We start from the raw sequence: 17,647 nt of genomic DNA on the forward strand, positions 1-17,647 counted from the left end.
AAACATATTCTGTTTTGTTGTTCGATAAAGTTGTTATTGAAATTGTAATCTTGAATCCAATAAACTAATGTCCTGAGGTTATTTAATGTAGTTTGAACTTTATGTAGTGTCATAAAAGTGGATCTAGTTCAAATATGTAGCCAAAATGGTCTATAGTATATGAATAAGATTGGGTGCCTTATTCTGGGGACACTATGGATTCGGCCAATTTTGTAGATAGTACAAACTATGTGATCTTAAATCGTTCATGTGGAGACACGAAAGTGGGGGCATCCTATGTAAAGAGTTTATATAAGATTGAACCATGACAGAGTAATTTTTTACGTTCTAAATGTCGTTTTATGTTTAAAACCGACTATTTCGTTAATTGATGACCTAGATAACTTAATCTTAATTCTAAGCTAACTATGAACTCTTGTTCACTTGAAATTATCCTTAGATCTGCATAGGTGAGGGCAGCTCATTATCGTTGGCTCAATAAGCCTCCCATTTCAGGAGTAAGATCAGGTGGATAGCTGGGAACATAGGGTGCAAAATGGAATTCACTCCTACCCATTATGAGAATGGTAGATAGGTTGTTCCCTTTAGTACTGAATCCAGGTCTTGAACAAGGGGCCTTACCCTTTCCTTGGCCCGAAAGGGGTTCGGTTTATAGGTTGGACCTTAAACTAATTGTTCATTAGATGATCAATGGAACTTAAAGAATAAGATGTAGTCTCGGGGGTAAAACAGTTTTTATGACCCAGTTGAGATTACGAACAACCTGTGAAGGATTAACTTACTAATCATGGTTATATCAAATGGACACAAATATATCTATAGTGAGGGGAGTGCAACTACGGGACTATAGTGGAATGACCCGTGAGTTAACGAATGTTGATTAGCTTCGTCTAAAGAGTTTAGCCAACTAATCTCGGATCGTTGGAGACCATGATCTATAGGTCCATTAGGTTCCCCTATTAGCTCATATGGAATAAACTTAGAATAGTATGATAGAATAATTCGAATTGTTCAAATTAGGTGAAGAGAGAGAAACCGACAAGTATATGTGATATAATGGTTGGGTTTTCAGTTTAGAGATACAACTTTAATATTTAAATGTGATTTAAATATTCATAATATGAATATGTTCATATTCGGAAGGTCGGAAATAATGGAAATGGTCAAAGATGTAAAAAGTCAATGAGTTGACTTTTGACTTAGAAAAGTCAAACTTTGACCGACCTTATATTCAAATGTGATTTGAATTTGGAGAAAATGAATGTGGATTCATGCTTGGGTGGTCAAAATTAGTCAACAGGGAAAAAATCATAAAAAATCAAAACGTTGACTTTTTGGTCAATGTTTGACTTTGACAAAATGACTATTTTGTCCTTTGACTAAAGTTTGTGGGAAAATCCAAACTTTTGTTAGATAATTCCACTAAGAAAATAGTGGGCTAGGTGTTGGCTTATAGTGGAGACATTAAGCCCACTTAGATAGTGGATTCTAGGTGTTGGGTTTTTATGAATTGATTTCATGCAATTTTTGCATGACCTTTTTCTATAAATATGAACTTTGAATTTGATTTAAAAACTTTTGCCCATTTTGCCAAAATTATTTTCAAATTTGGGTTGAAAAAAAAAAACAGTATTTTGAGGAAAATTCATAACCCAAAACCCAACCCACAGATCTATTTCTTTTTCCATCTCTTTATCTCTCGCGGTTTCTTCATCAACCGGGTTCAACAATCCGGTTCTGAGTCCAGAGGATAGTAGGTCAACTGTAGTGGTGGTCCAGAAGAGTTCGGGTCGAGATTGAGCGAGGAAAAGTAGTTTTTCGGGAGCTTCAAAGGTAATTTTCTAATTAACTGTTTTTTCCTTCAATTGCATGTTTTTTTTCCTTTCAATTAAAAGCAATTAGAGTGTAATTAAATCCTTATTCTTCCGCGTATGTCTCGTGTTCCTTCATGTGGTATCAGAGCATGCTTTAGTTACACTCAATTGCTTTTGGTGGGTGTTTTTTTCCTTTCTATTCAAAGGTTGAATGAAATATCGACTAAAGTGGACTTATTATGATTTTGGCATTGTTTCTCTAAATTTCTTATGGAAATTTGTAATTGCTCACATGTTTATGAGCATTAATGTGTGAAAAAGGGTATGTAAATTTGTTGGAGTCATTAGAGTTGAAATTAGGTTGTAATTGCTTGATTCCCGGAGAGAGAACAGTAGCAAAATGAAGAATTTTTTATCACAGACCCGAATTTGGCCACAAGACCAAAGACAAGCTCCCAGACCCGACCACAGCCCGAGATCCGACCCGGTTTGAGTAATTCTGCGCGTGCCAGCTATCGATGAAGTGTTCAGCTCATTTCGCGCTCTGACCCAGTTTCTCCATCTGCTCCGGTCCGACCAACTACGAAGTTTCCTCGCGTGCGTCGTTCACCTGTGACCCGTGCGCCGACTCGCTCTGTGGCCTGCGCGTCTGTGCTTTCCATCGACCTGCCCCGAGCTTTCGTTGACTGCACTAGCATGCATTGACCAACCAGTCAAGACAGTCTGGATTGGTCCGTTTGACCTGGTTGAGCCGGTTTGACTGATTCAACTTGGTTTTTGATGTTTTTGGGCCGGTTCGAGTGGTTTCTAAGCGGTTCCAGATGGTTCAAAGTGTTTGAAGTCGATTCCGGGAAGCTGGTTACTGCTTTTTGTAATAAATTAGTTATTTATTTGTTTTTAATGCCAAAATCGATCCACTTTAGTGTTGTTTACCTATTATGCATGTGATGTATAATGTTGTTTCATTATGTGTGCATATAGTATGTCATATAGTTTTAAAACCCCACCATAGGAAAAGCATGTGACATGCATTTGTTATATATTATAAGTGTTATAAAATATATACTATGCATGCTTAGTTTTAATATAGATGTTATATTAAAGCATCTTTGTTTAAAGGAAGCATGTTATAGATGAATAGTCTAGGGTTATAATTGTTATAAAATAACCTAAACTTCTAAAATCTATAACAAAGATAAGATGCATGCTCATTTAGGGTAACCATCAAGCAATCCCAATTTTCATAGAAAATAGGTCAATATCTTGTAAAACTGAAGTTACAAGAAAATTCACCCAGCAAGATCTTGGCAAAAAATCAGATAAGATGACTAAGGTTGAAGGTTTTTAAGCTGACTATTCACGGAACACGTACTACTTGGAGATCGAGCCAACGTTTGAGTTAGGTTAAACTAGTTTTATGAGCATGCGTGAGCGGTGTGAGGTAATCAAATTTGTTTATCATCTAGACATCATAGGTTAAAAATCCAGTATAAAAGTTATACTTGGATGAATCACCTAGACTTAGGATATGTTTAGTTAGCTGAAATGTATTGCTAAGTATTTTATACCGTAATCGTCTAGAACACTTCAATTGGAGAGAAGTAATGTACTTTTAGCTCTAGCGTCCCTAAGAGTTCACACCATGGGATTCATGCTTGGCTTTGGGCTGCCCTGGAAGCGGACTCCATTCGAAAAATGTTTGCATGAGTCAATACCAAGGTGAATAGGGGAAGTTGTTCGTAGTAATTGAGAGAAGGAAGTGTGTCAACACATCCTACAATCTCTCCCATTAGGTCGCATGGTGAGATTCCTATAATGCGCCTGCATGTCTACCCTGGAGCGACCTTACCAATCGGAGGGCTGTATTATAGGATTCGAAACTCCTCGAACTCTAGAAATTGATAGAGTCTCTCAAGTCTGTTTTCATTCTTGTCTTTCCGACATCGGGAGCAAAATGATTCTGATCTTTGAGGTCTGAAAATGGAGGGTCACACTTACGAGAATTACTAAGTGTTAGTAAATTCATGACCAAAGTAGTGATAACTAAGTTGCTATAGGAATAAGAGTTATTCTGGTGATAGTATCTAGTCAAGATAGTCTTGGTTCAACGGAGGAATAGTCGATCACCCCTCCATGAAGGTTATTCTAAACCGTTGAAATATCGTTGCAAATATAATAATAAAGGGTACATTATTAGTTCTTTTGCTAAACTTGATTGGATTTAAAAGATTAATGTTTTAAAAAGGATATGTTTTTCTTTTCAGCATGACTAGCTTTTTAGTTCAACTATTAGCTTTTGAAAAACTTAACGGCGACAACTACTCAACATGGAAAATAAATTTGAATTCAACACTAGTAATAGATGACCTGAGATTTATCTTAACTGAGGAATGTTCTCAGGCCCCTGCCTTGAAAGAAGCACAAGGTAAATATGATTTACTAGTTGCTGAAACATGTTTAGTGGAGTATGATACCTCAACCTGGATATTAGATTCAGGAGCAACTAATCATATTTGCTTCTCTTTTCAAAAAACTAGTTCCTGGAAAATGCTTGAAGAAGGCAAGATCACCCTTAAGGTTGGAACAGGAAAGGTTGTCTCGACCGAAGCAGTGGGAGACTTGAAGTTGTTTTTCAACGATAGATATATCATACTTAAAGATGTTTTGTATGCTCCTAAAATGTGACGGAATTTAATATCTATAACATGTATATTGGAACAAATGTATAAAATATCTTTTGAAGTTAATGAAGCGTTCATTTTCAAAAAAGGTATTCAAATTTGTTATGTTATACTTGAAAACAACTTATATAAGTTAAGACCAACTAAAGCAAAGTTTTTCTTAAATACTGAGATGTTTAGAACAGTTGAAACTCAAAATAAAAGACAAAAAGTTTCTTCTAATGCCTATCTATGGAACTTAAGACTTGGCCACATAAATCTCAAAAGGATTGAGAGATTGGTTAAGAATGGACTCCTAAATCAGTTAGAAGACAATTCTTTACCTCTATGTGAGTCTTGTCTTGAGGGAAAAATGACTAAAATATCTTTAACTGGAAAAGGTCTTAGAGCCACAATACCCTTAGAGCTCGTACATTCGGACCTCTATGGACCGATGAAGGTCAAAGCTCGAGGTGGGTATGAATATTTCATCAATTTTATTGATGATTATACAAGGTATGGTCATAATTACCTAATGCATCACAAGTCTAATTCTTTTGAAAAGTTCAAATAATATAAGGCTGAGGTTGAGAACCAGTTAGGTAAAACAATTAAGACACTACGATCAGATCGAGGTGGGGAATACATGGACTTAAGATTCCAAGACTATATGATAGAACACGGAATCATGTCACAACTCTCTGCACCTAATATGCCTCAGCAGAACGGTGTATCTGAAAGAAGAAACAAAACCTTGTTGGACATGGTTCGCTCAATGATGAGCTTTGCTAAGTTACCTAATTCTTTTTGGGGACATGCATTAGAGACTGCTGTCTATATTTTGAATAATGTTCCCTCTAAAAGTGTTTCAGAAACACCTTATGAGCTATGGAAAGGGTGTAAAGGCAGTTTACGTCAATTTAAGATTTGGGGATGTCCGGCACACATGTTGTTGCAAAATCCTAAAAAATTGGAATGTCGTTCAAAACTATGCCTATTTGTAGGTTATCCAAAAGAAACAAAAGGTGGTCTATTTTACGATCCTCAAGAGAATAAGGTATTTGTATCAACAAATGCCACATTCTTAGAGGAATAGCACATAAGAAGTCATCAACCTCGTAGTAGACTAGTATTGAATGAAATTTTCAAAGACGTTACAGATAGAACTAGTTCATCTACTAAACTAGTAGATAAAACTAGTATATCTTGTCAGTCACATCTTTCTCAAGAGTTGAGAATGCCTCGACATAGTGGGAGGGTTGTTCACTAGCCTGACCGTTACTTGGGTTTAACAGAAACACAAGTCGTCATACCTGATGACGACATAGAGAATCCATCAACCTATAAACAGGCGATAAAAGATGTGGACTGCGATCAGTGGGTCAAAGCCATGGACCTCGAAATGGAGTCTATGTACTTCAATTCGGTCTGAAAACTTGTAGATCAACCAAATGATATAACATCAATTGGTTGTAAGTGGATCTACAAGAGAAAATGAGACCAAGCCTGTAAAGTACAGACTTTTAAGGCTCGAATTGTGGCAAAGGGTTATACCCAGAGAGAGGGAGTGGACTATGAAGAAACTTTCTCTCCCGTTTTCATGCTTAAGTTGATTAGAATACTCCTATCCATTTCCACATTTTATAACTATGAAATTTGGCAGATGAATGTCAAGACAACCTTTCTAAATGGCGATCTTGAGAAGAGTATCTATATGGCTCAACCAGAGGGGTTTATTGCACAGGGTCAAGAAAAAAAGGTTTGTAAGCTTCAAAAATCCATTTATGGGTTGAAACAAGCTTCTAGATCTTGGAATATAAGATTTGATACTTTGATCAAATCTTATGGCTTTGTACAGAATGTTGACGAGCCTTGTGTTTACAAGAAGATCGTCAATTCTACTATAGCATTCTTAGTTTTATATGTTGACAATATTCTACTCATTGGAAATGAAGCAGGTTACCTAACCGACATCAAGAAATGGCTAGCAACGCAGTTCCAAATGAAAGATTTAGGAAATGCGCAGTATGTTCTCTGGATTCAGATTATTCGGAACCGCAAGAACAGAACACTAGCCATGTTTCAAGCAACTTATATAGACAAAATGTTGTCTAGGTATAAGATGCAGAATTCCAAAAGAGGTCTGTTGCCTTACAGATATGGAATTCATTTGTCAAATATCAATGTCTTAAGACACTTCAAGAGGTTGAGGATATGAGACGCATTCCCTATACTTCCCTAGAAGCGAGCCTGATGTATGCAACGTTATGTACTAGACCTGATATATGCTACGTAGTAGGGATAGTCAGTAGGTATCAGTCCAATCCTGGATATGATCATTGCACTGTCGTTAAAAATATCCTCAAGTATATTGGGAGAACGAGGAACTACATTCTCGTGTATGGTACTAAGGATTTGATCCTTACTGGATATACTGACTCTGATTTTCAAACCGATAAAGATGAAAGAAAATCTATATCAGGATCAGTGTTCATTGTGAATGGAGGAGCAGTAGTGTGGAGAAGTGTGAAGCAAAACTGTAAAGCTGACTCCACAATGGAAGTTGAATACGTAGTTGCATGTGAAGCAACAAAGAAATTAGTATGGTTGAGGAAATTCTTGACAAATTTGGAAGTCGTTCCAAATATGCATCTGCCTATCACCTTATATTGTGATAATAGTGGTGCAGTTGCAAATTCAAGAGAATCAAGAAGCGACAAGCATGGCAAGCATATTGAACGCAAATACCATCTGATCCGGGAGATTATACATCATGGAGACGTTATAGTAACCCATATATCTTCTGAGCAAAACATTGTTGATCCTTTTATAATGGCCCACACGGCTAAAGTGTTTGAAGGTCACCTATAGAGTCTAGGTCTACGAAGTTTGTAAACTAGGACAAGTGGGAGAACTTTTGGGTATATGCCCTAGTTTATTGTATTCATATGTTTATTGTACTCATATGTTTCTCACTTAAATTCAACATTGTGATACTCCACTAGGAGTTTTAGTCCAAGTGGGAGTTTGTTGGATTTTATGTCCTAAAACTCGTAGTTTGTAAATTAATAAACATATTCTGTTTTTTTTTTCGATAAAGTTGTTATTGAAATTGTAATCTTGAATCCAATAAACTAAGGTCCTGAGGCTATTTAATGTAGTTTGAACTTTATGTAGTGACATAAATGTGGATCAAGTTCAAATATATAGCCAAAATGGTCTATAGTATATGAATAAGGTTGGGTGCCTTATTCTGGGGACACTATGGATGCGGCCCATTTTGTAGTTAGTACAAACGATGTGATCCTAAATCGTTCATGTGGAGACATGAAAGTGGGGGCATCCTATGTAAAGAGTTTACATAAGACTGAACCATGAAATAGTCACTTTTTACGTTCTAAATGTCGTTTTATGTATAAAACTGACTATTTCGTTAATTGATGACCTAGGTAACTTAATCTTAATCCTGAGCTAACTATGAACTCCTGTTCACTCAGAATTATCCTTAGATCTGCATAGGTGAGGGCAGCTCATTATCGCTGGCCCAATAAGCCTCCCATTTCAGGGGTAAGATCAGGTGGATAGTTGGGAACATAGGGTGCAAGATGGAATTCACTCCTACCCGTTATAGGGATAGTAGATAGGTTGTTCCCTTTAGTACTGAATCCAGGTCTTGAACAAGGGGCCCCACCATCTCCTTGGCCTGAGAAGGGTTCAGTTTATAGGTTGGACCTTAAACCAATTGTTCATTAGAGGATCAATGGAACTTAAGGAATAAGATGTAGTCTCGGGAGTAAAATGATTTTTAAAACCCAGCTGAGATTATGAATAACCTGTGAAGGATTAGCTTACTAATCATGGTTATATCAAATGGACACAAATATATCTATTTTGAGGGGAGTGCAACCACGGGACTATAGTAGAATGACCTGTGACTTAACGAATGTTGATTAGCTCCATCTAAAGAGTTTAGCTAGCTAATCTCGGATCGTTAGAGGCCATGATCTATAGGTCCATTAGGTTCCCCAACTAGCTCATATGGAATAAACTTAGAACAGTATGATAGAATAATTCGAATTGTTCGAATTAGGTGAAGAGAGAGAAACCGACAAGTATATGTGATATAGTGGTTCGGGTTTTCAGTTTAGAGATACAACTTTAATATTTAAATGTGATTTAAATATCAAGAATATGAATACGTTCATATTTGAAAGCTCGGAAATAATGGAAATGGTCAAAGATGTAAAAAGTCAAAGAGTTGACTTTTGACTTTGAAAAGTCAAACTTTGACCGACCTTATATTCAAATGTGATTTGAATTTCGAGAAAATGAATGCGGATTCATGGTCAGGGGGTCAAAATTAGTCAACAGGAAAAAATTCATAAAAAAGTCAAAATGTTGACTTTTTTGTCAATGTTTGACTTTGACAAAATGACTATTTTGCCTTTTGACTAAAGTTGGTGGGAAAATCCAAACTTTTGTTGAATAATTCCACTAACAAAATAGTGGGCTAGGTGTTGGCTTATAGTTGAGACATTAAGCTCACATAGATAGTGGATTCTAGGTGTTGGTTTTTATGAATTGATTTCATGCAATTTTTGCATGGCCTTTTTCTATAAATATGGGCTTTGAATTTGGTTAAAAAACTTTTGCCCATTTTTCCAAAATCGTTTTCAAATTCGGGCTGAAAAAAAAAAGAAACAGTATTTTGAGAAAAATTCATAACCTAAAACCCAACCCAAAGATCCATTTCTTTTTCCATCTCTTTCTCTCTCGGTTTCTACATCCACGAGATCTCACAATCCGGTTCTGAGTCCAGAGGATAGTAGGTCAACTCTAGTGGTCGTACGGAAGAGTTCAGATCAAGATTCAGCGAGGAAAAGCGGTTTTTAGGAGCTTCAAAGGTAATTTTCTAATTAACTGTATTTTTCCTTCAATTGCATGTTTTTTTCCTTTAAATTAAAAGCAATTAGAGTGTAGTTAGATCCTTATTCTGCTTTTTATGTCTCGTGTTCCATCACACAAAAGGTTAAGTTTGCTAAGAGACCTTTAAGTAGAATCCCTTGGTTAGATAGGACTTCTAGGCCTTTAGCACTAATGTGACATAATCTTTTGTGCCATACATCAGCCTCTGTGATCTCATTTGTGGTGGTAATATATGCCACTGTCATCATTTCAACTCCTTTGACCACAAATAAGTCATTTATCTTTTCCCCAACTAATATCACCTTAGAATCCTTTAACACCTTAAGCGTCCCTCCATTACCCATGTACTCACACCCAATTGCATCTAACATTCCTAAGGAGATTAGATTTCTCTTAAGTAATGGAACATATATCACATTCCTAAGAAGTTTAATAGTTCCATCCTTAAGTTTCATGGAAACAGAGCCAATGTCTTCTGTCTTACAGCCTTGGTTGTTTCCCATATACACCATTTCTCCTTCAATTTCTTTAAAAGTGTTGAACCAAGGTCTCATTGAGGTCATGTGGTAGGTGCATCCAGAATCTAGGACCCAATCATGTTTTCCTAGAGGATTTACATAGTTGGATTTATCTAAAGTTGAGGTTAAAGCATCTGAGTAGATAAAGGAGCCTTCTACAACAGATGCTTCAGGTTGTTTGCCTTTTGAGTCCTTTTCTTTCCCTAGATTCTTTCTTTTTAGGATAAAACAGTCCTTAATTAGATGTCCTTTCTTCTTGCAATACTTACATTTCATTTTCTGTTTTGATTTATTATCTTCTGAGTTGTGAGGTTTTCTATCATTTGAATGCTTTTGTTTGAAGTTTCTTTTAGCAAATAGCCCTTCACCACTAGGATGATCCTTTCTATCAATCTGTAATTCTAGCTCTCTGGTTCTTTGGACTGAGATTATAGTGTTTGTGCTTATACTGTCATTTCCATACTTTAGAGCATTTTTTATTTCTTTATAGGGTTTAGGAAAGGAATTTAGAAGCACATAGGCCTCATTTTCATTACCAAATTTTTATCCTAGAGTTTTAAATTCAGCAACAATTTTCTCGAACTCATCTAAGTTATGAGTTAAAGTTTTAGATGAATCCATTTTAAATGTGAAGAATTTCTCCCTAATATACATTTTACTAGGAAGATCTTTAGTAGCATATAACTCTTCTAGTTTAGTCCATATCCTATATGCAGTTTCTTGATCTAAAATTTGTCTAAGAACACTGTTACTAAGGTTTAGAACAAACGTACCATAGGCTGTCAACTCCCAGTCTTTTTTTTTCTTGGGCTGTCACAGTGGCAGGGAGTGTTGATGGGTCAAAGTGGGCTCTATGAGCTTTCTGCTGGCCGAGAATTGCCTTGATTTTGACCTTCCACAGACCGAAGTCTCCTTTGTCATCGAATTTCTCCACTTCGAATATTTCTATTGAAATTTTAGGATGAAAAACTTGATTCTTGATTATTCAAGAACTGTAATCTTGTAAGTCTTTTGCTTTGATACCACTTTGTTGGGCCTGCTTCTTGTTGTCTATTTGAAATAAGCCCAAATGATGATTAATGTGTGTGGCCCTTCTTGCTGAACCAATTCGTGAGTCCAATTATTTTGCCCCAAAATGGTTTGGTAGAATACTTGGCTACCGTTTGGCCACAAACTTCCAGCTGATGTGCTCCACGTGGTTTGCTCCACTAATCTTTGCTTGATGGAAGTGAAAGAAAAATTAATCTGATGGGTGATGTTTTCAGAATTAATTTCCTTTCTCTTGCTCTCTCGTTCTTTCTTTTCGATTTCTGTAGAATTTCTTCTAACCCTAATTTCTCTGTTTGATTTGTGCGACTGCTCGAGTAAATGATTGAAGAACAAAAGCATGCAATCTTGTAGAAGGGAAGAAGAGAAGTGCTACACAATGATATACGTGGTTCGGCGAAATGTTGCCTACATCCATGAGAAGGAGAGAGATCTTTATTGAGAGCTAAGTCACAGATTCTTTCTTTTACAGATTTCAAGTTTTTCTTGAAGCTATTGTATTGTATGCTACGAAATTTATAAATTACTTATACTATTTTCTGATACAAGTAGTTACAATAACAGACGGTAAAAGTTAAAGAAATGTGAAATAGTTCTTAAATAAGTTGAATGTTTGAGCTTATATTCTTCATTTATCTATCTTTGAAAATATTTTATTTTAATTACTTTCAGTTAAATGTTACAACTAAATTCTAATTTTATTTCTTAATTTTGAATTTGGTTCTGTGGGGTGAATTTTTCTCCCTTTTCCTTTTCTTGGTGCATACATAACGTATCTTGAGATGGTGCTAAAATTATGGTTCAAAATCTCTCATGTAGATGATTTTTATACAGAAAATTCAGTAAAAGAAAACAACGATCTAGTATTGTCTATAATACATGACAATCAAATAGAATCAAAATAGAAAATAATTTTCAAAAATTATATTATTCCTAAAATCTAAAATATGGATAATATGGAATTATTATCATTTCTAATCTGCAAGACGAGGAAAGAACGATGGTGCGTCATGATGGTCCTACATATTAAATTTAGGGTATGTTTGGAATGCGTTTTCAAGTTTTTAATTTAAAAAATAAATCACTTTGGAAAAATTGAAGTATTTGACAACCACTCAAAATAGGTTTTCAATTGTATTTTCAACAAATTTTGTCAAAAGTGTTTAAATAAAAGTGAGTTAAAAAAAACATTTTTTTTTCTCAAGTCAATCCAAATGGACCCTTAATTCTATATGAGAAATTTTCATAGATAGAAAAAATGATAAACTATTAACAAAAATAGCAAAAAAAAAAATAATATACTATTAGACACTGATAGACTTCTATCAGCGTCTAGTAGTGATAAAAATTGATAGATGTCTCATTAATAAAGATATCAGTGTCTAATAGTGATAAAAATTGATAGATGTCTCATTAATAAAGACTGATCGAAGTCTATTAATGATAATAACGAATAGAAATCTGAAATGATTTCATCAATAGAGGCTAATAGAAGTCTAGTAATAATAATGATGGATAGAAGTCTAAAATGATTTAATTTTACTATTTTATATAAATAGTTTGTCATGTTTTTCTATTTTTGAAATTTTTATTTTATATTCCATTTTTCGTTAAATATTTCAACCATTTCTATTTTGTATTCATATATTTTCATATTATTTTACTTCTACTTTTCTTTCCATGTACGGAACCTCTCCTCCCCTCTTTTTTTCATTAGCAATAAGATGTTTTTGTTCGATATCTTAATTATTGGGTTAGTTATAGGCCGTCACTCTTTTTTAATTCAACATTTAATCTTTCAAAAAATTTGTGTAATATCTTCTTTCATTTGACCTCTTGGATTACTTTCAAACATCATGACCAACATTTATATTTTAAAATCAATGAAATTTTAAACTTTTTCAAACATTTATATTTCAGCCTCCAAATTCGGTGGCGGATCACATTTCATATTCAATATAACATAATAAAACTTATATATTATTTAAGCTATTATCTCTTTCATGATTTTAAAATTTCATGTTGGACATATTCATTTTATAATTTATGTTCTAAAAATTTTTAATCACGTGCAATGCTCGGATCTTCTGACTTGTAATTATATATACTGTGTACTATAAGAATAATCAGGTCAGTTTGATATAACTTGGGAAAATACATAAATAAAGAAGTTCTTCAATTAAATTTAAAAGAAATGGATAATTTCCACGCTACCACATTTCATATTGAATAAATACCACGAGAAAAAGAAAAAAAGAAAATGTAAAAAAGAGGAGCTGAAAACAGCAATTGTCAAATAGTTTAGAAACACACGTAAAGATTTCACACACTAGTTAAAAGCCAAGTACATAAAATCTTCTCTCTCGCTTTATTCAACTAGCCAAAAAATCCCTATACTTTAGGACAATTTCTAGTATTTTCTTTTATTGTATGCATTTTTAAATATTTCAAAAACATAAACTTAAGTGTTTAATATCAAACAAAGGATATATATGGTTCATACAACAGTTAAGAAAGTTGAAAAGAAAGATAAATTGAGAGAGAGTTCGAGAAATGACTTTCTAAGGGTTTAAAATTATATTTTTAAACCCTTAAAAAGCCATGGTAAAGTGCTTTTTACTATCATCACTCGCTCTTAGGTTGAATGGCCAACTTCTGCATGTGGTGTTGAGAGGGTAACTTCAAATCAGTGGCTAGCCCTACAGCTTCAAGAAACAAAATGACCCACCAAGTAACATCTAATTGCCACCATTCTAGGCCATGTCGAGCTGAGTACTCAAATGCATGGTGGTTGTTGTGCCATCCTTCTCCAAATATAAGTAATGCCAACACCCTAAAAACCAAACTATTTCATTTTAGAGTTGCTGTTATTAAGCCATTAATTCATATCCCTGAACCATATCTTAACAGAGGTTCCATTTTTAAATTTGATCTCTCATCTCTTTAACACACTAGACCGATCACCTGCAAGAGTTGCTTTTATTAAGGCATAGAGCAAGCTAGATAGAGCATAAATACATTTTATTTTATTTTTTTATTTTTTTTAATAAAGTATTAGAGGTCGAGAGATGAATAGGTGCGCTTGGATATCTCAATCCCCTCATCACACATACATAAAAAAAAACTACATATTATTTTTATGGAACACGTTGTGTCAACAACTTGTCAGACTCATGATCTCCTCCACCTCAAACAAAAATGTATTGTACTCCTATCAGTCTACCTGACCTGTTAAGTCTATTCCTTCATCCAAATCCACTTGATTTGATAGAGATCTACTTGCTTGTCGTATCCAACTACTTTTTATCTGATAATATAGATAATAGCTATCAATTCTTTTAAGTATTTCTTAATTAATCATACTTTTATATTTCTTAAGATCCCTCTCAATCGAATTGAACCTGGATGAGATCTAGGCATCAAGCATGAAGGAAAACAAATAAAATATCTAAGAAAAATGACTAGACAAACCATAAATTTTTATTTTTTTAAAAAAAGAAAGTAAAAATGAAAGAAACATGGACATCACCAATTATTTCTGGACTGATCCCCAGTGTTCCATTGCTGGTTTCCCCACATGTGGCCTAAAGAGTTCACAGCGAAAGTGACATGTTGAAAGCATACGGTTCTTACACCCTGCATCAATGCATTTATTCAGTCATAATTCAAGCCCATTTATCCCATCCCTTTCTTGCCTTTTTAATCTTTTATCAAACATTCTTTGTGATGTCCACATATCATGTTTGTTCGGAAAATACAAATATTAAATGTTTTCTATCCCCACTTCAAAGATTGCATCAAAAAAAAAAAAAAACTATATGATTTATCAAATAGGGTTTCAACTATATTCATGTAACAAATTATTGATAGCTAACCTAAGTAGCTCAATTGATTAAAAGTTCCATATCATTTACCAAAAAATTAAGTGATTCAAAACTCCATTTTTCTATGTTACTGATCTCAAAAATAGAAAAAAAAAAAACAATAAAAGAAAATAAAAGGGACAAATAATTGATTGCAATAGTACGACCTATGAAGTACAGATATTTCATGTGAGCTAACGAAACCCTATTATATACGTATTAGATATCGATACTTTCAAATACTTTCCAGATACGTATTTGACACGCGATTTGACGTACATATTTTTATGCTTACCATTTTTAAAGAAAAAGATAAGCAACTCATCAAATCTTTCTCAACCTAAAACTAGGTAACCTGTTTAAAAAGTTCACTACTCAAGTCCAAAACTAAAAGGATAAAAAAATAAAAGACTAAACCCTAGAATCAATCTTCATCTTCACATTTGAGTTTCCACAAAATCCACTAAAATATAACCCACTTGAATATCTTTAACAATTCAACGAAGAAGTTCTTCGTTTATCTTCATACTTCTCCTTCTAATCTTCTTATTCTTTTTTTCTCACCAATACGAGTCATTTTATTGACTATTTTACTTCAACATCTTAGATGTTTTTTGTATTGTATTTTAGTTTTTGTATTGTATTTATACTATTGTCATTAACTTGTATGCTAAATTTATCTATATTCTGGAATTTTTTTTAAAAAAAAAAATGTATCTTCAATATATTAGTATTCTAGTTTCTTATAATGGACGTATCGCTGTATCTTATTATATCTGTATTTTGTATCTGTATTGGTGGTTCATAGAGTACGACTTTACTGTAATAGCTCATCAATTCATGTAAATTAATAAAACTCTTATTATATTTACCATTTCTGTACCGACTAGGGTTTGTTCTATTTCATCCAAACTAAACTATATTTCCTTTTACTCCTAACAAAAAGAATTAAAAAATATCAAAAAATGATTTTTTGTATGTGGGGTTGCAAGATTCAAATTTTTGACACCTTGATCAATTGTATATATTTTATATCAATTGAGTTGTGAGGATAATTTTACAAAATAAAGATTAAAAAACTTGGATTTTGCGTAAACTTGTGTATGTTGGATTGTAATAATTAGCTAACATGTACTGTAAAATGTAGTATATAATAATAATAATAGTATTATTAGATTTCAAACTTGTAAACAAACGAGCAAACCAAGTATAAAAAAATTTTAAACCTAATTAAATTAGGTTAAGGAAATTATTTTAAATAGTAAAATGATTAAAGATATTTATAAGATATGACAAAATTGATAGTTCTAAAATTTTTCTATATTTTGATTTATTTTTCTATATTTAAAAACAATCCTTACACTAAACCTTATTAAAAGTCAAAGTTTAAACAGCCTAGATAAAATATGAATGTGATGTGAATGTTATGAATGTATCAACCTAGTTGAGATATTCTGATGTACCTAGAAATGTGTTCTTTTCCGAAAACAGCCTCCATCAAATAAAAGTGAAATGTTTTCTAAAAAAAAAAAAAAAAGAAAGTAAAAGTAAAATGAAATATTAGTAGTACGAGAACATATCTTACCATTCCCCAAACGAGGAAAGGAAGCCCTCCGACAAGATAGAGGACAACTGCAAGACCAAAATGATGAAGAATGTATGTTCTTCGAAGAAATCTATAAAACGCTTGCTTTTGTAAATCCTCAATATTGCTTGGTCTTCCATACTTCACATATCCCACAAAAATATTGCTTAAACTCTTTCGTTTTTCATCTCTTTTCTCAAAATCTTCGACATGTTTTGGGCTAACTTTTTTAGTTAAACCATATGAATCAAATATCCAAGCAATGTGTCCAAACCAAAACCCTTGTGTAGGAGTGTGTGGATCTCTTTCGGTATCCACAAATTGATGGTGATATCTATGCGTACTCACCCAGTCAATTGGATCGCCCTATAAAGTAGATAAATATGATTAAAAAGTCATAAAGAAGATATTGGAAAAGAAAAAAAAAAAGTTAGGAAGTTGAATAGATTATATATATTTAACTTGAAAAGTATGGACTCCAATATAAGCAAATGTGTATTCGAGCCATTTGGGAAGTTTGAAACTCTTGTGTGTGAGATGTCGGTGGTACGAGAGCGTCAAACCGAACAAGCCTGTGATAACGTAGAGTACAAAGGCAAGCCAAAAGGCTGGCCATGTGAAATGAAATGGTGCCAAGAGACAAAGGAAATGCATAACCAGAAAAGCACCAGCAGAACGTTTGTCTAAAGTTGTCCATTTTCTTCGGAAAATCGGCCTTCGCCCGGGTGGCATCGCCCGACATTCGTCTTCCACCGCCATTGCCTTACGATCAATATTTTTATCTTCCAGCTCTTTCCTGGTTCCCTCCATTTGAGGAATGAGAGACATTAATAGCAGAATTACGAGCAAAGAAACAGTAGTATGGAGAGTTTTGATAGTACCACTGCCTCAGCTCAGATGCTAGGGTCATGCCTTGTTATGCCTTTATTTATAGTAGTGACTACATTTAAAAAATAAAAAAATTGGGGATTCCTTTTTTTCTTTTTTTACAAAAAAAACTAATAATGAGTTTTTTTTTTTTTAAAAAAAAGAAGAAGATTGGTAAGGACGAAAATATCCATAGATATGTCGATATATCTGCCGATATATCCGTAAATTGTAAAGTTTGATAAGAATATTAAATATTCATGGATATCTCAAACAACTTTTATACATGTTCAAAACATAGAAATTTCTTCTATTTTATCTAATTTAAATATGACTACTATTAATAATATTCATAGTTCAATTTTAG

The 17,647-nt window shown here is 33.7% G+C and overlaps 1 protein-coding gene across 1 annotated transcript; it reads right to left on the reverse strand.

The window, feature by feature from the left end:
- Window positions 1-13,319: 13,319 nt before the first annotated feature.
- LOC150038873 (delta-9 acyl-lipid desaturase 1-like) lies at window positions 13,320-17,297 on the reverse strand. Its single transcript, XM_090306308.1, has 4 exons — window positions 16,876-17,297; window positions 16,414-16,779; window positions 14,495-14,601; window positions 13,320-13,798 (listed from the first exon to the last, which is right to left on the reverse strand). Exons 1-4 carry the CDS (start codon window positions 17,239-17,241, stop codon window positions 13,591-13,593), a joined length of 1,047 nt encoding a protein of 348 aa, XP_090162434.1. The 5' UTR covers window positions 17,242-17,297; the 3' UTR covers window positions 13,320-13,590.
- Between the last annotated feature and the right edge of the window lie 350 nt (window positions 17,298-17,647).

This window comes from Benincasa hispida, chromosome 1, assembly GCF_027475165.1.
Source record: "Benincasa hispida cultivar pf3 chromosome 1, pf3_genome.v1.1, whole genome shotgun sequence".
In the NCBI taxonomy this organism is placed as follows: Eukaryota; Viridiplantae; Streptophyta; class Magnoliopsida; order Cucurbitales; family Cucurbitaceae; genus Benincasa; species Benincasa hispida.